General features: G+C 38.1%; 2 protein-coding genes and 1 non-coding gene across 3 annotated transcripts; all 3 read right to left on the reverse strand.

Annotated features, from left to right (window-relative positions):
- Positions 1–527: 527 nt before the first annotated feature.
- LOC145238122 (uncharacterized) lies at positions 528–10,362 on the reverse strand. Its single transcript, XM_080101192.1, has 13 exons — positions 10,144–10,362; positions 9,472–9,596; positions 8,548–8,666; positions 7,279–7,466; positions 6,661–6,814; positions 5,969–6,111; positions 5,178–5,365; positions 4,395–4,634; positions 3,535–3,777; positions 2,558–2,720; positions 2,060–2,216; positions 1,437–1,567; positions 528–886 (listed from the first exon to the last, which is right to left on the reverse strand). Exons 1-13 carry the CDS (start codon positions 10,208–10,210, stop codon positions 762–764), a joined length of 2,043 nt encoding a protein of 680 aa, XP_079957318.1. The 5' UTR covers positions 10,211–10,362; the 3' UTR covers positions 528–761.
- Positions 8,840–8,913, reverse strand: Trnas-gga (transfer RNA serine (anticodon GGA)). The gene has a single exon. It is a non-coding gene; the product is annotated as a tRNA-Ser (tRNA).
- Positions 10,363–13,893: 3,531 nt separating the features above from the next.
- On the reverse strand, positions 13,894–22,395 carry LOC145238123 (uncharacterized). The gene is made up of 13 exons (XM_080101193.1): positions 22,223–22,395; positions 21,088–21,338; positions 20,309–20,427; positions 19,451–19,635; positions 18,908–19,070; positions 18,148–18,293; positions 17,182–17,375; positions 16,429–16,683; positions 15,923–16,156; positions 15,516–15,675; positions 15,122–15,218; positions 14,317–14,399; positions 13,894–14,227 (listed from the first exon to the last, which is right to left on the reverse strand). The coding sequence occupies exons 1-13, from the start codon at positions 22,284–22,286 to the stop codon at positions 14,148–14,150; spliced, it is 2,031 nt and encodes a 676-aa protein (XP_079957319.1). The 5' UTR covers positions 22,287–22,395; the 3' UTR covers positions 13,894–14,147.
- Between the last annotated feature and the right edge of the window lie 2,146 nt (positions 22,396–24,541).

Genomic DNA, 24,541 nt, shown 5'->3' on the forward strand with positions numbered 1-24,541 from the left:
GTCGGGTTCGGTGCATCACTAGTTAAAACCAACTTTAGATATTTTGGTAACATATTAACGAACGTTAAAATTAATTGCTTTATAATAATGTTGTGCAATTCGGTTAACCAGCTGAAAAAAATCTGTCTCTTGCTGTTTAGGCTAGTCAATGTTTTGTGATTGACAGCTGGAAGTAACGGGAATCGTTTTCCCTACATGGCATTGTTTCTTTGTTGACATTCGCTGTGTTTCCGACATTTAGAAGATATTGTGTAGGATTAGATTTTAAACAATCAGAGATTAATTCTCTTTAAGGAGTGTATTTATATAAGCTATTGCTGCCAGGCATAATATCAAGTTTATATAGCTCTTCTGGCAATTGTATTTTTATTCGTTCAGTGTTATTTACCCTGATGAAGGCGACCTGTATTGGACGTCGAACCGTCGGAATATAAATACAATTGCCAGAGGAGCTCTATAAACATGAAGGACTGACTTCGTTTGAGCAAAATTCAAAGCCTCTTGAATTGTTTTGAAAGAGTAACTCATATACTGTACACAATTTATTCCGTTTAAGTGCACGCTCTTAACAGTACTAACGCAACAAATAACTTCGGGAAGTAAACATTTCTTAATGGCAAACACACAAACAAATTCATTTCAATCGTAAACCTAATAATTTTACTGGTAATTAGTAATTGCACATTCTTTTATCTAAGTCAAAAAATTGAAATTGAAAATATAGTATTGTCATATGAGGCATTATATTAGTGGTGTATCATCTATGGGGAATACTGAGGCGGTTGTCCATTTTCTGTTGTTTCATCTGTTTCTGCTTCCACATTAACCGAACTCTTTTCGCAACACGCGTCGCATGGTGGGGGCAAAGCGTTGTTGACGTAACAATCTGTCAAAAACAGCTGATTAGGTTTAAAGTACAATAACTTGGCCGAGTGCTCCAAAGCGCTCAACTTATAAACAGAAACAAATCAAGGTTCAATCAGAAACCAGTGGTTTGTAACCTATGGGTATTTATTTACCAAATGCTTTGTTTTGTTATATCTAAGGGCGGTAATTACATTATCATTTTTAAACTGGTGACGTCATCTTTCTGTGACGTCATAGCTGGTAACTTCAGTGTTTTTTTAAAGACGGTAAATGAAATTCATTTGAATGTTCTCAGGAGTAACGATAACAAAAAGTTGATAGAAATGCAAAATGGGGTGGGTTAAAACCGCTTTACAATTGCAAAACCCCATATGTGCCACAACAGTGCAAGTGGTTCCTAAATGAACCCCAAAACTTGCCTCGTGTACACAAAAGTTCAGAAAAAACAAAAACGGTGTCAATGGCAATATGTAACACTATTTTAATTGAAAATTGTTACCTAAATACAAGTCTTTCAAATCGTGGTAGAAAGAAAAAAATTTTTGCATATCGTTATGTTTTACACTTACGTGGATAGTCGATTTGTGTTTTGGCACAGTGGTGGTACGGAACCACACCTGGGCTGGAAAACACATTGGTTGTTGCTGGTCTTTGTATGAACTGACGAACGAAGAACACCACAGCCATAACCGCTACCACACTGCCAGAATATAATACAACTAATGTTAATTTTGTCAAATGTCAACCTTTACGAATTGCGCTTCATTGTAGATTGGCTGCACCGCAAAAATTTCAATCAAATGATTTAAGTATTTATAATTTATCTAGTTTTGGTCGAATCTCAAATACCTACAGCTTTATCGGACTAAGATAACCAATAAAACCTAGGTTAAGAAGTGTTAGTGAAAAAAATAGGATGTATTTTGCCAAATTTCGACTTGATATTTACCATATATTCTAGCAGTCATATTAAGTGTGGATAAGGATCAAAATGTGTAATCCACTAAAAATGACTCCCTGGGCCAAAGTTTAATGTGTTATTTTATTTAAGCGCAATAGCATAAGTCTTGCCTGCAGCACGCCAGGAAATGTACCCTTATCAAAACACCAAAAATCACTGCGGACCTATACAGCGCACGTAAAAGTTCCTGTAGGCCTAAAATTCAGTACAGCACAATAACATATCACTTACAAGAACACGGTGTGTCCGATGACAGAGTAACTGGTGCTCGTTTGTGGAATCACCAACTCGATTCTTCTTCTTGGCTGATCGTCGAACTCTGCATAATCGATGACGTCATCGTCAGGTATCATGTCGTCATCATCAGTTACGTCACGCTTGCTGTCGACTGCGCAAATGTAAAGTCACGTGGTTTGAACGCATTTTTCGGCTTGGTCGTTAAATGCGCCCCAAAGATTGAAAATATTTAGGAAAAAAAGCCATGACCTTGAAGCACAACATAGATGTCATATGGAATTGTGAATTAAAACAGGAAAAAAGAGGCAAGTGTTTAGAGCGTTTGGGGTCCTTGACGGCGTTTGTTGTACGTCAATAAAAAAGGAAAGTTGTCAGGATATATAAACACAATATTAAACCGTCCTTTCTGCGCAACTAAGGTACTATTTAGCATATTGATGCATTGAAAGGGAAATAGGCCTATACTCTTTTCGACGATTACGCATTACCAACCGAAGAAAGGTCCAATAGTCTTGGTAATAGAACCAAGGTCATATTCAGCTGATGAGTCTCTGCGACGGCGTTTCACGCAACCTTGAGTGCAAGTTGCGCTGTTGTCGGAATCCATACAAACCAGGAAGGTAGCGTGGAGAAATATTGGCAGCTTGTTCTCGTTCTAGGGGTAAAAAAACAGTAAGTATCAGTTTAAATTTCGCGATGTTGGAATAAACTTTTGGCTGATGTATTGATAAGCCCATAGACGCCATTTTTATGTGAGTTTTTATGTTTTAAAAACTTTCCCCTGGGAAGAAAATGCGACTTTGCGGATTTTATAACAATTTTTTTCTTGGAAGAAAATTTTCGTTGACCGATTGGTAAGTCTAAAAATTTCATTTTTATACATTAAGCGATTTATTTGAACAAACTTGTTAAAAGAAAATTTTGCTTGACCCTTTGATAAACCCAACACGAACCATTTTTATGCGATTAAGCCGATTTTTCTAACAATTTTGTCGGATTAACAATCCCTATGCAAATAAACATAAAATTTGAAACTGCATGCAATTAGTCTGAATAGGAATCACTGTACTTTAGAGTTGTAAGTCGATCCGGGCTTCTCAGGCCGGGTTCGGGTTTAAGGTTTCTTCGAAAAAAATGAACCCGATTCGGGCCCCAACTTTACACTCTGTGTCAGTATTTGTAAAATAAATTTATCTAGCGAAGTAGCCGGTTGCTGGACCTGACTTAATATCAAAAAGAACTAAAACGCCTTGTTAATGGCCAATTGTCTATTGTTTGTTGTTTTGGTCTTTCCTGGGGCTTCAATGTATAGGCTTGTCAATCAAACCTTCGGGCCTAAACAGGCTTCTCAAAAACGATTCGGGTTCGGGTCTAAACGGGCTTCTTAAAAACGATTGGAGTTCGGGCCGGGTTCGGGCTTCAATTTTAGGCCAGTTTACAACTTTGCTGTACTTCAACAACCAACTTACTTGTTTGGGAACCTCCGAGGCAAACTCGAACATTTTAAACTTGGAACGAACCACGCTGTCGCTTGGACTGGGCAAAAACATAAAGGTGTCATCTATAGGGCAGTTGTCTTGTACAAGGGTGTAGCTCGGAGAGCCGTTGGGGTCAGAGGAAGAAGTAGCAACCAGGGACACCAGCACCATGTTTAAACCGGTCGGAAGAGTGCTGTAACCTTCAATGTAGACTTCACATCCGACAACAATGATCTATGGATATGTGAGTTGGATTTATATGAATGATAAGTTTAATGATGAATATAACGGCCCCAGGAGGTTATTGTTGGCCCTTCATATCACTGATGGTGGTATGAGTATTTTAAGAAACCTTTGAACAATAAAGCATGTCGCTGTTTACGTCTATTGATGGGGCTGTTTTTTCATAATTAAACTTATGAACAGATCCGTATGTAGTGTTCCCACATATGGCAAGGCGTATGTACTAGAAAAATCTAGCCTGCGGTGGGATTCGAACCCACGAATGGAGTCTTTCCGGGACTCGCTCTCTACCAACTGAGCTACACAGGCTCAGTGGAGAATCCGCCGAAAGTCGAATCACAAGCACCGTTGCCTGCCTTGTATGCTGCACATGTCAGCTTAGTAGCAGGGGCGCCAACCAATTGAGTATTCAGCAAATAATAATTCAGGTATTCAGTAATAATAAAATATTACCTTTGTAACTTTTGAGTGAAGCAACTTGGTTAAACCCGCTTTAAACGCAATTTTTAATTTAATTTTATGTACGTCTAAGAATTACAAGTAGATACTTGCTAAGCAAACTACCAGTTTCGTAAAATAAACCTCGCATAGATTTTCATTTAATTTACCGTTGCAGGGCCTGCTAATGGGTTGGTAAAAGTGTCATCGGTAAAGAGGGCAAGGGACAAGGGATAGGTGGACATTTTCTCAATGTCTTGTCGCACAATAATTCCCTGTGGTTTGAGGGGACCAATAGATTCCATGTGACTGGTGGGAAAACTGCAAGTAGCGTTGAATCTAAGTTTCAATGGATCGTCAAGCCTAGATGACAGCTGCTGAAAAATCACGGTGTTACCGCTTCCGTCGGTCTGTAGAAGAAGGCATAAATTAAAGTCACTAATTCCCTTGGTCCAGATAAACGAATTCAACGGCATTAAAACAGGCAGCCAGACGGTGGACTCAGTTGTGAGCATAATGCATTCAGCAAAGCTACTAACGTGGCCTTCAAATCACTAACGTTTGCGATCTGCCGATAGGTGGCGCAAAGAGCATTAACGAATATTTAAAAGAAAATGCTGACGGTTAGGGTTATTTGGGTTGAGACGAGGTTTTATGATAAAAAAGTAATTTTTAACCAATTCAATTTTATTTTGTTTACAGCGCCCACAAGTATTCATAATAATTCACAATAAACGGAACAAGTTAAAGTAACCAACTTAAAAACTTTTATATATAACTTTATAACTCCTTAAACTAAAATATATTGCCTCTTCACGAAACTCAGCAAACTTTTGATATTTCCGTTCTCACGTTAGTATAGCTCTACCAACGCGTTCGAACGTTGCCCGCCCACCGAGGATAAAAATAAAACATTTAAACACATTCTTGCAGCTTTCAGTTTTTCGACCTACCGTAGAAACATCACCACAACTTCCCAGTGCCACAGTAAACTCAGTGTTGGATCCGCCAACAGTGCTTGTAACCACACAGGTTGAGTCAAGATACTGCATATCATTGGACGCAAGACTACCAAGCAGAACAGTAGGGACAATGAAGGTCAAAAATCCGTTTGGGTCACATGAAGAATTAAAGTTGTCCACTAAAAGAATAAGACAGGTAACTGGTTTGACGAAAAGTTGCTTTCGATAACAAGATGTCTTTATAGCATTTTACAAGTTGAAGGCCTAGCTGTTAATAATTGTATCTCACTTCTTGAAAATCGGTTTTAGAGAATTATGATTCAAGCCAGAACGGCTGTTTCGCATAAGTACTTTTTTTGGTTTTAAAATTAAATAGTCCACGAATTTATTTTTACTGGGCCGGTGGTCCATGACCACAAACGAGTTGAGAACCACCGAGTTAAGATAACATTTGATAGAACTAAATTTGATCGAGGCTGTTTTTGAGCAAGATCGGTTTTTAAAATCAAATGCACTCTAAATTTACCCCTCATAAGAGTGCATGTTTTTATCCTGCGACTTAATTTAACTCGAGTAAACGCTACCAAGATACTCGACTTGACTTAAATTGTCTGCAAAACTACTCGACTCGAGTTACCTTCACCAAATGACACGTATCGACTCGGAGTCCATTCAAATCAAACTCGTTTAGTAAACGACTCGGCAAACGAGTTGCTTGAGTTGATTTGTAACTCGACGGAGTAATGACGCGATTATACAAAAATCGCAAAGTGAGGACATACCTTCAACTTCACGCATAGAGCAGGATTCGTCCTCGATCAAACTCATAATGGATTGAAATGAGAGAGGGACACCAAAGTCGTTCAATGCATCCATGTAAAATAGGTTGGAACAGTTCATGGATGTGTCACCACATGCTGCTAGTCTGTGATCAAAATATTGTTAGATACTAACGGACTCTATGTAACTTTTTCATAACAACAAGAGTTGTTACTCGGGCAAGAGTCAGATTAGGGCCAGTCTCAATTAAACAGGTATATTCTGGCCTGCTTTTATTTGATGGTTAGAAATAATCGAGTCAGGGCCGAATTGAGCCTACTTAAAACTCCATTTAAGTAGGCAATAATAATTATCATAGTTTGTTGGCTTAAATTTAATAACTATGACCCCACAAAATTCGGTCTTTATGGACAAAAGGGGCTTTTTTTCGAGCATTGTTACCCCAAAACAGGGTTGGGTCGGGTTTTAGGCTTGTATTTTCGGATGCGGGCCTAATCTCGTACGCCTTACAACTCTGTCTAGCTGCTTTTAAAAGCTAGTGTTACGAAAAGTATCTTGTTTCAACATAAGTAGTGTAAAAGTGTTTAGCGGATTAAAAAAGTATTCAGGATTATTGTTACATTATCATATTGGTTTAAGCGACACACTACGTAGGCAACAGCCAAGTAATCTACTGTTGTCATCTTAGTTTAACCTGACTTGGCGATCTCTCAAGTCATTGAAAGAGTCGGCTATGTTATCCTTGGTAATGTAAATTTCGTTGTCCACTTGTTCGTGTATCGGTATCATACGTTGTAGGATAAGAGAGTCGCTGAATGAATCGCCAGCCGACATAGACATAACAATTGCTGTAAACATAAAACATAATAGTATTGTGAAATACTAAAAAAGTACTCCACATTTTTGTTTTAAAGTTCTTTTTAACTAACAAGGAACAAAAACTGTTTTTTGGTAAAAAAAATTGAATCTTTAATTTTATATGTCCAAGAGCTGTTTTTGAGAGGTACTTTTCCTACAAATGTCACTCTTTAAACTCAAACTTAGCATATAGGCACAAGAATATATTCGAAAAATATTTTTAGCGGCACATTCTGCTGGCCAAAAGCATAACCAGTTGTTCAAAAAATTAACTTGCAGCCTAAAATGTAATAGATAAGACTGTTTTTGGTCAATAATTGCATCAAAAATGAGGTTCTATCGTCGTCATGCACACTTGATGAGAGTGTAACTGTGCAGAAACTGATATTTCGCGGCCCACATTTGAAAATCACTTATGTGCATCACGTGACTTTACTGACCAATCAGGGCTCACCTGTTCTGGTGGTGGTCTCCCTAGGGCGAAGCATGGTTGGCCCTCTGTACACCCAGTTGTCGAACTGATAGTTAGAGTCGATTGCGTGAGCCAGGATTGGAACGAATGAATTCCTCCCATTGCATAGTGGTTCCGCGAGCGATGATATAGACGCTATCGCAGCGGTAAAATTGGGAGCAATCGTGTAGCTGCGTTAAGACGTTAATGTTTAAACAAAAATCTGTTTTTTTTTCTTGTACTCTGCACCCTACAACGCAGCAACAAACTTTGCTGACGTTAAACACTGTAAGTGTAAACCAGTGGTTCTCAAACTTTTTTGGTTGCGTCGCATCTGGAAAAGTTTTCTGGACTTGCGACGCACCAGCAAATAGAAGGTAATGGGGAAACTTATTAATAACAGTTATTTTAAATCTCTTAAACAGCACTTAGAGAACAATTTTAGCCTAACTGTTTTTCGACAAAGTTATAAAACTGCACTCAACACTTTTAGTGCACCCGGCAATCACGTGCGGACTTTTGATCAAAAACATTTGAGGTAAAACGTCAATCCGCACTCTACGCAAAAAGTATTTGGACGTAGATATGCGTCAACCGCACTGAAACCTCATTTTTATGAGATAAACTGAGTTCAGCCACGAAACGGAAATATTCTGCGACGCCCTTGGAAAATTAAAACGACGCATCAGGGCGTCGCGACGCACAGTTTGAGAACCACTGGTGTAAACCATAGGTGGGCAACCTTTTTTGCATGCGCGGGCCAAAAGTAGCGATATATTGCGGCGGCGGGCCGCAACCATGATCATGCATTAACATAGCAGTGCTAGGCAAAGTCAAACACACAAAGATTTTGTCTTTGTACGTAACAATGGCTATTCTTAGTAATAAACTAATAACTATTAACGTTTAATGTAACAACCCCTTGATATAAAAATGGGCTTTAACACATACATTCCGTCCGCCCGATCAAAATAAAATACGAGTCGCGGGCCGCTCAAAAGTTGCTCGCGGGCCATAGGTTGCCCACCCCTGCTGTAAACCCTCGGTTAAATCGAATTCGATTATCCGGATCTTCGCCTAATTCGGAAGAAAAGGTACAAATGATTCGTAAATGTGGTAAGGCTTTAATTAATCGACATCAGTTTATCTGAATCTTCACCAAATCCGGAAATTTTTTTGTGGTCTAAATGGACCCGGATTAAGCAAAGTTTACAGGATAACTAGCAGTAACAAGCTAGCCCGATTGTATGCCAATGAATGGTGGAATCTTACTGTCCAAAGGTTACTGGCAAACTTGATCCACTGTACAACTGCACACCGATGTTGATGTTGTCATCCATTTCCAATTGCTCAAAAAACTTTAAGACATCTACGACTTGTTGTCTCCACGCCTGCAAGCAATAAAACAACAGCAGTTAGTTTGTTTATCTTGGAGATTTTAGCCGTCGGCTAATGTCGCTACTTGTCTGGTTATCATAGTACGCCAGGCTTATTGAAGACGTTATACCGCATAGCCGGTCACCAAGCATTCCCACACATGGCAAGGCGTAGGCTAGAAAAATCTTGCCTGCGGTGGGATTCGAACCCACGATAGAAATCTTTCCAAGGTTCACGCTCTACCAACTGAGCTACACAGGCTCAGTGGAGAGCCCACCGAAAGTCGAATCACAAGCACCGTCGCCTGCCTTGTATGCTGCACATCTTAGCTTCGTAGTAGAAAATCGCCTAATCAGTTGAGACACAGATGAATAGCTGGGATCAGCTATTACGTAAACGTCGGTATAACACCTTCAATAAGCCTGGCGTACTATGATTTCCACATGGGTGTGCGGTGATCGCTGTTCTGCATCGACGCTTCAGGACTGATCCGAGCTATTTATCTTAGTCCTAACTACTTTTTCTGGTTGTGACGTCACGAAATTTGAAAATATTTTTGTAACTATGACGTCACTAATACGTGACAATGCTTTTTGTGCCTTATATCAAAACGGCATTGTTTTTAAAACTGTCATAAAAACACTAGCTCTTTTCCTTGTGTTTTAAGTCGCAAAAACGAATAGCCAGAACTGTTTTACACTATAATATCACACGTTATGCTGAATGTAACACTTTCGATAAAAAAAAATCACACCAAAATTTTACTTACTACGAATCGGCAAAGAAAAATAGCACTATAGTCGAAAAAAAAGTCATCACCTGCCAATTTGTCCAGGTTTTTTCGATGAATGGAGGCGATATGCAGTCGCTGGGTTCAATCGCTGTACTAGCATCAATTAGAAAGTATATATCGTGGTCACAAGAGTCGCCACTTTGTCCGTTTACTAAAAAACATTTTTCGAGATGTTACTGATAAAGATATGATACACATTAAGTGCTATGGAACTTACGGAATTCGGAAAAAGTCGAAAAGGTGAAGTAACAGTTAAGATATTGTAGTTTAAAATACATCGCAATGTTAGTTTATTTTTTGCCCCAAAAAATGTTCATTTTTTTGAGGAAGTAAAGGCGTTTTTCAGTCAGACGAAAATGGTTCAAAGCAACTTAACATGAAATAAAGTCGACTGTCAATTTTTTAAAAAAAGTTAGAACATGAAAAAATATTCTAATCTACTTTGGAAATTTAACTTTTGTATGCATTTAACGTCTATTCGAAAGTTTAAGTACATTGTCCAAACACAAAAATAACGCCAAAAGATTTTTATGAAACTTGGGACGTTTATAATGCTTCATTGCAACACAGTTCTTAATTCATGCAGCTCAAATAGCGGTAGCCGAACAAAAATACTAGCCTAGTTGTTTATTTCGACGCTAGGTGTCACAATAGGCCTACAACGTTACCAGTCTGTCGTGTACGACATATCAACTTACCGAGATAAGTCTGAGCGACGAATGCCAAAAGTAGCAGAGTCCTTCTGAAGTTGTTTGGCCCACCCATGACCGCTGGTGCCAAGCTTTGATTTAACCCACTAAAGTACAAACTCTAACACTTAAAAACCAACAACAAACGAAACCTATAGCTCTTCTGATCTAGCCTATATGTAAAGTATCTGCGATTTCTCAGAAAAGAGTATGGTTTAAATTTCCCTGTAGCTTCGGTGGTTACTGCAGCCAAAAGTAAACTAAAACATTTGCAATTCAGACCTTTAATCAAAGATGACAAACTTATGAACTATCTTGCACCAAAAAGAAGTTTTTAAAATCACATTCGGCTTTGAAACAGATTGTAGCCTTCCTTTTTTAACTCAATAATTTGCAAAATTGTCTTTATTTACCAAAGATAATGTATTTTCATCCAACAGAAAGTCAGTTTTGTCATTATTGTTACGAATTAAAAAAAAGTTAAAGAAAATATGTCTATCTTTAATACCAAACCTTACGGTCCTAAATGAAAAAGGGTTTTTCTATTCTATATTAATACTAAAAAACTGTTGCCTAATTAAAAAAAGAGATTTGTTAACTAAAGGTGTTGTCTATTTAAACGGCTATGTCAGTTTTTTCTTGTTTAAATACTTCATTTCTACAAAATGTTTTAGATGCATGAACTACCCTTGCCTTTATTAAGATGTTTACCTGTTCTTGCAAAACAAAAACATGTTTTTTAACCTTAACGGCAAACACTACCGCAATCACATACAGCCTTGGCCTTTCCTTCCTGAATTTAGTCTTTCATTTTTAGTGTTCTACATTTTGTTTAAACTGAAAAAAATGTTTCTATTGTCAAAACAGATTCATGGTGCAAAAAAAACCTGTCCAATTTCCAATCCCATATCGTTGTTACATATCACATATTGTAGGTGCGCGAAACAATACACCTGCTTGCGTTGTTAACAGAACACATCGATGTAGGTGCGGTGACTAACAGGAGCGGAAATAGCAGTGCTTCGAAACAATCGTCCGCTGCCGTGCGCTTTCCGGCCCTATTTTCAACCTCCTCCACAGCTGCTGCCTCTCGTGCTCTGCCCGCTCTGTTGCTTCGGGCCTGAAACGCGTATTACGTATCAACGTAGCGCGCGCATTCCGCAAAGACACACGGGTCTTGTAAATAGTAATATGCCACATTTGGGCTTTGTTTTGCACGGAGAAAAACATCCCCTTTATAGTTTGTTAAAATGACTCTTCACTGTAAAATGTTTGAAAACAAAGTAATGTGTTTTTTTTCGATAAATGATGGTACGATTTTATTTCAATTCCTAGATTTGTTTTAAACATGTATATGTAGCCGCTTATTCAGCGTGCATTATTACGCTCAAATGTTAAAACCCAAAAGTTTTATTCGATTTGGCTTGCGTTAAAGCGCACCAGTTTGTAACAATCAGACAATTTATGTGTTTTTCCCTATATCTGCTGCAATAATTTGGACACAAAATGGCGTCCATGAGGCTCTATCGCGTGACAATGGATTAAACTACTTGTTTGTGTTTTACATAAACTTTGGTGCATCCTAACTTGTCTTTTCATATTTTTAACTATCATTTCCACAATTCGTTCTCCAAAATCTAAAAATACCAAGGTAAAACATTTAAATGTTCTTGAAATTGGTTACCATTGTTGCACATACACATGTTAATGTTTACAATTAGTTACGTTTACATTTTAGGTGATCTACTTGTCTTATTTGGGTGAAATATTTGAGAAGCCCTCCTCACATTCAGTGTAGTAAGGTGCATTGGTTTTCGGTTTGATTAACTAAATTACAACAAGGTGCGTAAAACTATGCCCCCTTCTGTGAACAGAGGCCAGTAACTCTTAACATTTTTTTCAAAACACTCTTTTAAAATCCAACAAGGTATCCTAGCTGTATTTACCTTTAAGTCATTACTATTGCCAACAAAATAATTTTGTATTTTATCCAAACAATTTGGGGATTAAGTTAAGGTGCTAAATTACAAATATTTTTGTGGATTTGTGGACGCACAAAGCGTTTACGATTCGTCAAAGTCAAATTATGTCCGAACTCATACAATTGTTGTGTGTAGTTCTCACACAAAACCGGATGCTAGTGGCGAGGTACACCACTTGACGTCAAAACATTTGTATTTGAACGTAATCCTGACAATAAGTTTTGTTGCAGTGACCGTCAGGGGCGTGTTTTTCTTGCTATATAATGTTGAGTGACAGTTTCAGACCAATAGAAACACCTAAAAGGAGAACAAAAACGCTTAAAATATGGTTTTGTTTATTGGAAGAGATATATGGTTTTGTTTATTGGAAGTTGAAACACAGGTTGTCGTTTGGTGTCGCCAACGATTGATTAAATAAAGTGCGACTTTTGTTTGGCAATTTTAGAAGTGGATGCCTGCCAATCAAACTGTCGGGCTTAAACGGGCTTCCCAAAAACGATTCGGGTTTGGGCTCTAGTTTCAGGTCCGTTTTCAACCCTGGACAAACTGCTTTAAACAAACACTGTGCGTACGTTAAGAGTCTTAAACCAGTGGTTCAAAAAGTTAGAGCAAGTGTCCCCTAGGAGGCGTTTACGTAAGAGAGGGCGCTGGAATACCGGCAGGTGAAGTATAATACTGCAATAAAGAATACTTTAAAATATTACTTTAAACGACCAATTCGGGACATTTGGTTCAATCTTTTTACAATGTTGTCTACTTCTAACATACAATACAACATTACCAACTTGTGGGGAGCGTGTTAGTCTTGATCAGTGGTTCTCAAACTCGGTTTTCGGGGCCGCCTGCGGCTCCCAACTACTTATTTCGCGCCTCGAACCAGATCTCAGAAAACCACCAAACATTGCTATTTTAGCTTTCCAAATAATAATCTTTAGTGATTTTCTCAAGGTTTCATTTTTTGCGGCTCCCTACACACTTAAAAAAATACCATTTGGCCCCGACAATAAAAAAGTTTGAGAACCACTGGTCTTGATCCTAATCAAGCCTTTTTTGTAAGGACTGTAAAACTAACAAGCTGTTATGAGGGCTTTACAGAAAAAAGTTGGAGAAATACAGCCTTATTCAAATGTTTTTAGCCTAGTTGTACATCACCTTTACATTGATACTAACCTTATTTTGTGGTCCACACAAAATTCTGCCGAAGGTGGTTATAACTCCCTTTAGAGATAATTGTACACATGATTGACATTTTTAAGAGTGCTGGAGTGCCTTATTAACCTCAAAGTAGGTGTGGGGTAAACCATTTAATAAACCATTGACACCAAATGATGTTAAATGAGAATGTCATTACAAGCTAAATCTTACACTTGCAGACATTAACCATGTTAGATATTGATTTTCAAATCTCTATCAGTAATATTATACAAGCAATAGCAAAGTTGAAACCATTCTATTATGTTTGTTTTATTGCATGTAAAAACTTTACACATAAATATATATGCATAAACTAAAGGGGAATTATTAATACCATTACCAGTTAACCCATGGAAACACTTTTTTTGCTTTCTAAAACTTACATACAATTTAAAGGTAATTGATCCAAATTTATCCAAGATACTGTGTCCTAACATACATGATTGTTCTAATTGCTGTTGGCCATTGTTCTAAAAACTGCATCAATTTTTTTTTGGTTAAATCTAAAATATTCTGTACCAAGGTTGCTTACCTGATTAAAACAACGTTGTCTCTTTTTCTGACTTGTTTTTGTAGATTAAAATCTTATATTTTCCGTTTATTAAAGGCGAACCATAGTTTCAGCAACGCGAAAAAACAAGACCACGAAATTTTAAAATTGCCACCAAGTAAGTGCACACACTTTTAACGAAGCGGCAGAGGTACCCACATGAATCCGGACCAAGAAAATCCAAATAGCACAAGGACGAATTATTAATTAGTTTTTTTGTACAGAAATATTTTGCGTGACAGTAATTATTTTCACGCCACAATTAAACAATTTACAGCAAAAAGCATTTAACTTTCAGTGGCCTTTCCGGAATTTTCAGTGATAACAGATACGTAGTATTCAGGAGGACTCTTCTTTTCGAAAAGATCTGCAACAAAATTCAATAAAAAATTACAATTACTGGTAACCAAACAAAATACACTGCTATGTTATGACTCTTTGGGGAAATGGTTTTACCTGGGTTTTGTACTTTTATAACCTGTCTTTTTTGCATCATCAAGACCGCTGCCACTAGCATTAATACAATTCCAGCAGCAACCCTGCACAAAATAAATAATACGGTAAAGCAGAGTATCGTCGCCAGTGCCGTATGGTATCTTATATCCGTTTATTGCATTAAAAAAGAAAACGAACAATTTAAAATTTTCAAGCAAACACTAGCGATTTGAGGAAAAAATATAAGAGCCAGTATTTGTGTATAAAACAAGACTACGTTTCGGCAAGTGCTATTGGCATCATCAGGTCGTCAGAATTAAAACCGACAGAAGGCAATCTAATTTTAATTCTGACGACATGGCAAATATAATAGCACTTGTCGAAATGTAGTAATGTTTTATATACAAATACCGGATCTGCTATTTTTCCAAAGATTATTCAAAACCGTGAGTAGTGTATCTAAACCGGGGGTGGGCAACCTGCAGCCCGCGGGCCGAATGCGGCCCTTGATTAAAGGTTTTGCGGCCCGCAGCGACGCTTAAATTTGAAATGTACTGCTGGCTAACGAGTCCAACTATTATGTATTTTTGAGCCGATTAATGCGTCTGGTGCCATTTTTCTGCGACCAGGCAATATGTGGTTAGAATCAAATGCGAATTTTAAGTAAAATCACCTTGTGTTATACACAGGTGCAGCCCGCGATCTAATTTTGGCTATTGTATTTGACCCCACAGTAACAAAGGTTGCCCACCCCTGATCTATATACTAGTGATAAATTAAGTAAATGAAAGGTGGGTTAATGGCTTAGAATTGTTCGTACACTTACGTAAGCACAAAATCACTGTAAAGAGCAAAGCTGGATGTTGTATGCCCTGAAGAGATGGCGACCTCAATCACGTTATCTTTGCCTTCCTTGTTCTCCACTGAAATGCATTACAGCAGTTTTAAAATTAGCTTTTGCTCCCCGGCCTTATAAACACCTATTTTGCTGGTGAAATCGAAACAACAAAAGACCTATAATAGGTTTACATACAGTGGTGCTACATTCCTAATTGCTGTGTTGCATTTTACTATTTTGTACAGGTTGATGCCATAAAACACTTTGGTTGAAAATTTAAGTAAACTGCTTTTAGATTTTAACATTGCACCATTCAAACAAAGTGACTGCACAATCGATTTTTCTGTTAAAGATTTTTATAAGTTCCAAGTATTTAACTTGCCTATAAACGGTCCAAGCGTCCGTATGACGGTGTCTTCTGTCTCCACGAGGCCTCTTCTGCGACGAGAAACGCATCCAGCAGGGTTGCAAGCAGACGAGGTATCTTCTGCAGAACAGGCCGCGAAAGCGCAGTGAATGTAGACTGGAAGCTTGGTCGCCGACTGCACATCAAATATTATTGAATTATGGTAGAAGCAATGATCGTTTTAGGCTTCAGCGCGTGCAATTGCATGTTACCAGTGGTGGAATTCTAATTTTTTTGTCAGCCGGTTCTATCACAAAATCATATTTTTCAGCCTGTTCTGTTACAAAAAGTCCATTGAAAAATATGACTTTTGTGATAGAACTGGCTGACAAAAAGCTTGAACCCCACCATGCACACCCCAGACTTAGAGTATGTGGTCTTACCGGATTTTTGTAGGTGGACGCAAACTCAAAGAAGTCGAACTTAAAGCTAACACCGTCTGCTACGGCCAACATCTCGAATGTTGGGTCGTCGGCGCAACCGTCAGAGTACATGTTGTAAAAGTCTGGCGAAGTAGGCGAAGAACTGCTGGTAGCAACGCACGACACAAGCTCAAGGTTGAAGTTATCGGGAAGGACATTTTCCGCTAGAGCATAAACCGGACAATCAACAGTGACCTGTTAAGGACAAAATCGTTTGAGTGAGTTACGAATTACTTAACAGTACAGACTGATTCGTGTGTGCTGTATTTTGAGCTGTGGTACGTCTATATATGAAACTGGAAGTCTGTTGAGCACCCACAGATTAGGACGTATTCTGTATTTGTACAGCTCTGATTTATTACATTTAGTTAAATGTGCGGCTGACGTGAGTTATGTTGTTAGTAGCTTTTCCTTGGATTCTGTAGTTAGTAACTCTATACCGAAACTCTAAACGCCAACATACTTACCGGGGACATTGCAGCGAGCGGGTTTGACATGTCGGAATTCAGAGACATAACCAATGTAATAGGATAGAAATCGTCGCCCATGTTTATAACGGGTGCTGATTGCATAACACCGGTGTAATCGTCGCGTGGTCCGGCGGTGGCGGTCGGATAGGGGCACGACATTGTTATATTAAAAGGGGGGAGATTTTGACTCGCTGAGTAGACCCTGGTTTTCACGGTTTGAGAGAAGATGGTATAGCCGGTAGCCGGGTCAAACTGTAAGGTGTAAATGTAAGTAAATGGCAACTATTTCTGATGTACTTTTAGGGTGTATGCAGTGGTGGGATTCAGCCGGTTCGCACCGGTTCTATAGAACCGTCTCACAAAATTTGATGAGTTCTGCGAACCGGTTAGCATTACTGGTTACTGTCAATGGAATTTTGTAGAACCGGATGACAAATAAATTTAATCCCACCACTGGGTGTATGTAAGATTAGCTTTATCATAGTAATCATTTTTAAAACAAAAGGGTTCTAGATTTTGCTTAATTCCGTCGCTATGGCATTCCAGCATCAAAATTGCTTATAAAACTGAAACATTCGGCAGTACTATACACACTAAGACCAAAACTTATTCATTTCAACCATATGGACAATATTACGAAAGCATACGTCCACTAGTCTTGCATGCTTTTTTCGCCCTGTCGCACTTAAAAAGCAAATAAAACATACCTCTTTGAAAAACCACAAAAACTAACTTTGTCACGTGACTTACCACAGTCTCGATTCCGCAGCCAACAAACGGCACGGTAACAGTTATGTTACCGCCCGACTCCGTGCCAAAGCTAGAGAGGATACAAGCGGGGTCAATAAAGGTCAAGTCATCGATTCCGAGACCCTTCAATATGCATTCCGGTAGAACCATTTTCATCTGTTCCCCACAGGATATGGATGCTGTAATTGGGTTAGCTAAAAACAGATTGGTTTTATTGGCAATTTTTTTTTAAATTTAAACATCGTAATAAAACAGTGGTTATAAACCTTGGGTATGTCGTGCCTCCTTAGTAATTTTTTGGGCCCAAAATCACCTTCCTAACTGAAAAATATACACCATAAATTTTCTAGCATGTTTTAGGACAGGTACAAATTCTTCTAATAGAGGGTATAAATTAAAAAAAAACTCTGCGCATTACTAAAGAAAAGGGGCTGTGATACAATTTGCAAATGGCATAGACAGTCTTTTTTGGTGGATGTTTCTAATGGGCCTACACCGGTGGCCCCATTAGGGTAAAAAACGGTGTTGAGGACTGTTGTTTAGACGTTGCTGGCACTTTGCTTATATGCAAGGTGGCCATACCGTCATTATTTCTAAGATTTGTATTTTAAAGGGCAACGTTTTAGAAAAAGTTTATTGTCGTCCATTTTTTGATCTTAGTCCTTATTTTGTCTTATTTTCAAAAATCATAAAGGAATAAATTTAGTAAAATGACAGTCAAATCCCAGGTACAGTTAAAGTTAACCCAGAACTGAGCTGTCATGAGATGCACGGAGTTGTCGGAACAGATTGTTTCTGGCCAAAATATAGCTGGAATATGTCATGGATCATTTAAATGCAAAGACTTGTTTAAAAACGTTTGTTTCGTTTAGTGTAGAAAAAAAATCGGTTGTCCTTATTTTGGGGTCCATGTCGATGGCAACCCTGCTTATATGGCACAGACCACCAATGGTTGGATAATCTTACCGGTCAGGCGCCTTCCGACACAAGAGTTGGTATCAATTCTGTCCAACAAGTTCTCTTTTGTCGTTTCAAGGTTAAGATCGTTGGGTTGATCAACGTAAAAATAATCAGGACACGGAGAGGCTGTGTCATTTCCACACGAAACTTGCCTGAACAGACAAAACATACTTGTTTTTAACATAAAAGTAACCCTCACACAGTGGTAGGATTTAACCGGTTCGCACCGATTCTATAAAACCGTCTCACGGAGATCAGCAAACCGGTTTGCATTACTGGTTACTGTCAATAGACTTTGTAACCGGCTGAAAAATATGACTTTTGTAATAGAACCCGCTGACAAAAAATTTGAATCCCACCACTGCCCACACATACTATACAGGTGCATCGAAACTATATGACAAGATTCGTGACTGAAGGTAACTTGACAAAAAGGCCGAATAGAATCGGCCGTAAAAAGTACTGCCAAAATTTATGTTTTTGCAAGTTAGCTACTTTATAGCAATCCCAAACACCTTATATAATATAAAATCTACACAAAACAAAAAAATACTTTGCAGGCAACGTGGGCAGTGTTTGTGTTCACGAAAAATAGTTGATTTATTACACTTATTTGCTTGACTGTGAAACTCCAAGGAACGATTTGTTAAAATCAAAACGATAAAAAAAAATCCAAAAAGCAAATTTTCCTAAAACATTATTGCCTTTTAAAAATTGGCGACACCACTAAGTACTGCCAACGATATATAAACACTAACTAACATACCTATTAATCTGCTCATTTCTTATCTGGGATAAGGGGTCGGATGGGTCATTTCTGGCAAATTGAGAAACAACCAAAACTTCGTCCATTCCTGTCATAATGTCAATCATTCGCAATTGTACTTGATCCAGAGCAATACTGGCGGCCTCCGCCACCAAAACCAAAGCTGCAGAATTAAATTTATGGATTATTTTACGGAATACTTTCCAAAACGGCAATTATTATTTTTACAGGGTGCTAAAATATTACTTTTTAATTGCATGACCTCATTATTTTCTGACGTCAAAGTTGATAATTTTTTTATTTTAAAAATATTTCACTTTTTAGTTGCATGACGTCATTATTTTCTGACGTCACAGTCGGTGGTTTTAGATTTTGAAATTATTTTACTTTTAATACCATGACGTCATCATTTTGTGATGTCATAGTCGGTATTTTTAGATTTTGAACAGGTAGCAGGTAAACAAAATTCATTTGGATTTTCATAGCGGCTGCAATAATAAAACGGTTGAGAACCAATGTTTTTGGACAGTGAATATTCTTTACCGACTCTTGTTGTATCCAGTGGATCACGACGAACGCCTGGGCCCTTGTACACGTGATTGGTGAACCCGGGGTTGTTCTCAATGTCGGCGCCGAGATAGTAGGTGTAATGAGTGTCTCCGTTGCAGTCAGGGAAATTCATTGCTCTCAATGCAGCTGAAGCCGTGCTGAGATCCGTCTCCGAGTAGCTGAATAGAAAGTTGTTTAAATAAAATGTAGAATTCTTTATCTTTTCTGACAATCATATGATCTACACTTTTTGTGATTTAAAAAGTATCATCGCTTTCAGTGTTTTATCATCAAGCGAAAACTGAATACATTACAACAGAACGTTACAACGTTACACAAACGAAACGGGTTAACACTGATGCACAAACTCATACATAACATATGCTTTAACGTTCAAAATATTCAAACTATACTTAGTAAGATTTTAGGATTTGAAAATGCTTGTTTTCGTACAAAACTAACTACAATTTCAGCGATGATTTCACTGCCCTATTGCACACATTATAAACGCTGAAAGGAAAATCTATTGTGCGCAAAAAGCTTAATCCAACAGAAATAGCACACATCCAATGAACCTCAAAGTGTACTCTGTGTGTATGACTTTACACATGGGAGTATAAGTTGTGAACTGATATGTGGGTACACTACATCGTTGGAATATTGCCTTTCAAACAGCTTGTCCGCCAGAAACAACTTATTTATGCACACTTTTTGTTGCTCAAAGTGGTGCTTAGTGTATTTAATAAGTTTGTGTATGTCTAGGCACCCCACTTTTGAGAGGACATCATAGAGTCAAAACAACTGTACCATTTCAAGGAACATCTTAGAAGCTTGGCACAACTAATAACTTACAGGTGAACATTGTTATGGATTGACTGACTCGTAAAAAGCTGCACACCAATGTTCCACTGAGAGCCAGCGTTTTCCGGAACGAAATAGTCGATGATGTTTGCGCAGCGGTCTCTCCAGAGCTACAAAGACAAGGTGAAAATGAAACCATCAAACATTAATACACCTTTTGACATATTTTTGTCTTGTTTGTAATTAAAGTCGTCTAAAGCATCGCTTCTCAATCGTTTTTGCTCTGCGACATCATTATGAAAAAAATTCTACGAGCCCCTTTTACGCACGTATACCATTTATTGTAACAATGGCATAATAACGCATAATGTTTCGCGACCCCACTTTCGGTCGCGACCCACAGTTTGAGAAGCCCTGGTCTAAGGTATTTGCAGGCAAGGTTTCGTGAGAATTATTCTCTCATGTTAAAAAAATGTAAGCAGCGAGCTTTAATACTTTTGAGGTATTATATATGTTTAGGCGATATTGCTGTCCATTATTTGTTTTCATAAAGCACACGTTTTTGTTTTATTTCTTTAGCACCGCTTTTTATCATACGGAAAAAAAACATCCAAGAATGGTAACATAAAAATCCCTTTAATAACAAACAGAACATTTGACAAATTAGACGAAGATACGCATTAACCGATGTAGATTAGTTTATTAAGTCTTATACAACAACGAAATTGCAGCGCTAAAGTTGTAATAAATCATATCTAAGAAGACTGAGACATCGCGGTTTAATATAACGTCTAACACGCAAATGGTGTCAGCATATCATATGCACATACCTCCCAAAACTCGTAAGGTGGTAAATTATTTGAACCAAAAAGTCCTCCAGACAAACAACTAGCCGAGTCGGTCAACTTTGAAATGTCAGTGATAATAACCATATCGATATTACAGGGGTCGATAGCTATGCAGGTCAAGTTGTTGGCGTCGAGCTTCATAAGACAAGGACAGGAACATGAGGCTGTACCGTCCCCCCGATCGAGACAGTAATGAGAGCAGCCACCGTTGCTAGTAAGGCAAGGTGATTGTCCTGTGAGCAAAAACAAGGAGGGAATGACATTTGATTCGAAGTAACATTTGATGTTTTAAGTCAGTGTGGTCCAACTTTATTTTGTTGCGGGCCATTTAAAATCGTTAACTTACTACGCGGGCCAAGGTTTAAATTTGCAGGAAAACCTTTTTCTTGCCAACTCTAGGGTAACTATACACCTTTTTTACCTATAGATAAGTTTATTTTTATACTTTATAGTTATTTACTTAGTAGAAGCTGTAAAAAAATATTCAGTTTCCACTCTAGCGCAGAAATGCCCCTGAACGGTTTGGAGAAGCAGAACCCTTTATTACATAACAATGCCTTGTCATGCGTCACAATAGGAGATTTTATAGTATTTAGTGTGCGTTAATCCTGATATATTAAAACATTGAATTACTGAAGACAAAACTTATAGTTGTCATTAAAATGTTGGGACTTTCGCGGGCCAACAAAATTATCTCGCGGGCCACAATTGGCCCGCGGGCCTGTAGTTGGACCACGCTGTTTTAAGTTAAAGACGGTAAAAACTAATTGTTTGGAACATAACAAACTGGGCTTTGTTTTGCATTTTTATCTCAGTTCAATGGGGTTTTTTCATCCTTACTGTTTTTAGAAATTAAGTTATAACTGTTTCAGATTTGCATGTCGTTTCGGAACCGGGTTTCAGTTTAAAAAACGGTCTGATTTTACACTAGGCCTACACTCTGTCAAAATTGTACTTTGCCATATCTAACTTTCGAACCTAATTCGGGTTTTATTTGAACTAAATTTCGAGTTTGTGTACTATGAAACAGTTTACCAACTTTAAAACGTGTTGACAAAATGATTGACTAACTTACCTTTAGAGTTGTGTAGAATAAAAATATTGCCTACCGACTTACCTTGGACTTCAAGTAGCAAGTAAAATCCAATCAGGAAAAGAAATAACGCTGACTTGCACACCATATTGCGCGGCTTCTCTAAGCCAACTTACTGTAAAGAAATACGGCTCTTTTTAATCAAAGTTATTTCCCTTTTAAAAATGTTGTCTGAAATTAAAAATAACAGTTATCATTGACAAAAAACGTTTGTTTTCATAATCAAAAGTGTCTGCCCAAAAACTGAATATTCTTGCTTTTGTTTTCTGTTTAATTAAGTTTGTTATTGTATATTTAACCTTCATAACATGACTACAGTGACCCAAATCATCTTCAACGTCTGACGTCAAGTTGTCCTTATGTTTGATATTGTACACTAAGTTAAGTTAATTGATACTTTGTGCTTTGCCGTTATCAAGATTATAATTCAACGTATTGATGTAGTTCTTTTCTCCAAATAAACTATTCCGCCTTTTGTACATCTTTCACACAACAAATATTTCGCATACATTGTCTCAATAAGCTAAAACTTTAATCTTACTTCATTTGTTAAATCACCTCATGCACGGAAAAAGAAAATATCGCATTATAAGACCTAGACTATATCATACACATATTCAATATTATAAGTACAGATACATAGAGAGGCAGTACACATAGCAAATCGCGGACACCTATTGTGCGCTGTATTCGCAACGCAAAACCGGATACAGGCCGGAAGCACGGGTAGCTAACAAGCTTAGTCACCGATCGAGCGACGAGCGAATAATGCGCGGCGATTTATCCCTCGTTCTCCCGCGCACACACCTGTTCTGGGAGGAGGGAGTATCATAAAGCGGAAATCGTATTGAGGTTGCGCCAATCTGTATCATCATAAAACGCTGTATTGTGTTGTGTACTGCTGTAGCTAATATCTATAAACCAATGCATGTTGTGTTAGCGCTATACGCTGTTATGTTATAAGAACCTGCTCTTTAACACAATATTAATGTGTCTTTTGGCCCTAAGAACTTTCTGATTCTGTCTTATCTCCTTTTCAACAAATCCCTGTATTAATTTAGTGTAACATATACACTCAAATTAACAGGGACAGAACTCAAATTAACAAACAATATAAACGTCTGCATATGGTCCAATTTTATCATTTTCATTGTAGTTGCTTTTAGAGCTGCATTCAAACACTACAAACGAAAATTCAGTCATAAGGTAAGTATATAGTCACATACTGAGATATCAAACATATGGTTGTAAGTAGAGATGTACCGAATATTCGGTTTGCCGAATTTATTCGGCCGAATCGGCCACTTTTGCAAAGATTCGGTTTCGGCCGAATAATTTGTTGCGATTCGGCCGAAACCGAATCTTTTATGAACACACATTTAAAGCGTTAAGCGTGTCTTTCCTGCTTAGCACCAACAAAAATCCTGTCAGTTATTATATTTTTTACCACATTATCGTTTTCCCCACTGCAGACAACTAAATAGTAATTCATTGCCGGGTTGGAAATTATGCTTAAGGCAATGTTAAACCCCACAGAACTGAAATAAGGACGAAACACAACCATTCTGCACTAATTGCCTGGTAGATAAACTTCTGTTTTCATGTCAAACGCGTACCGTACGACTTCGCGTGACGTCATAAATGATTCGGTTGATTCGGCCGAATTTATTCGGCAAAACCGCCGAATATTCGGTTTCGGCCGAATCGAAATTTCGCCGATTCGGTACATCACTAGTTGTAAGCCTCTCAGAAACAAAATAGGTGATAGTCGCAAACCTTTGGTCAACAGCATCTCTTGTTTGTTCACAAAAGACAATTAGAAGTCATTGTGATAAACCGGCTGCTCGGCATGATTAGAACAACAGCAGTTTAACCGATATTCTAATGCAGGGGTCGGCAACCTTTTTTTATACTGCGGACCGTTTTTACAACTAAAATTTTATCGCGGACCGGCCTTCAAAAAACTACAAATATTTAGCAATGAAAACGCCTAAATTAATTTATCATCCCCGGGATACATTGGCAAAAGCTCTTAACCTGAAAAAGTATACGGCCCGGTATCGAGCTCCTCGCGGACCGGCACCGGCAGTTGCCGACCACTGTTCTAATGGGTGCAAACCTGTCATGCCGTTGAAGATGTTAAACCACCTTTTTGGTGCACAGCAATGCCAAAAGTATGCATCTTTTTGGCTTGAAAAATCTTTTTGAAGAGGTTTTATTAAAGTTATGTTAAATTACAGCAAGCCTCGGTTAATCCGGACATTTTTTAGGTCCAAACGGGTCCGGATTAACCGATGTCGATTAGTTTAAGCCTTACTACATGACAAATCAATTGTACTTTAA

The sequence above is a fragment of the Phallusia mammillata genome, chromosome 7, assembly GCF_965637545.1.
Source record: "Phallusia mammillata chromosome 7, kaPhaMamm4.hap1.1, whole genome shotgun sequence".
Classification (NCBI taxonomy): domain Eukaryota; kingdom Metazoa; phylum Chordata; class Ascidiacea; order Phlebobranchia; family Ascidiidae; genus Phallusia; species Phallusia mammillata.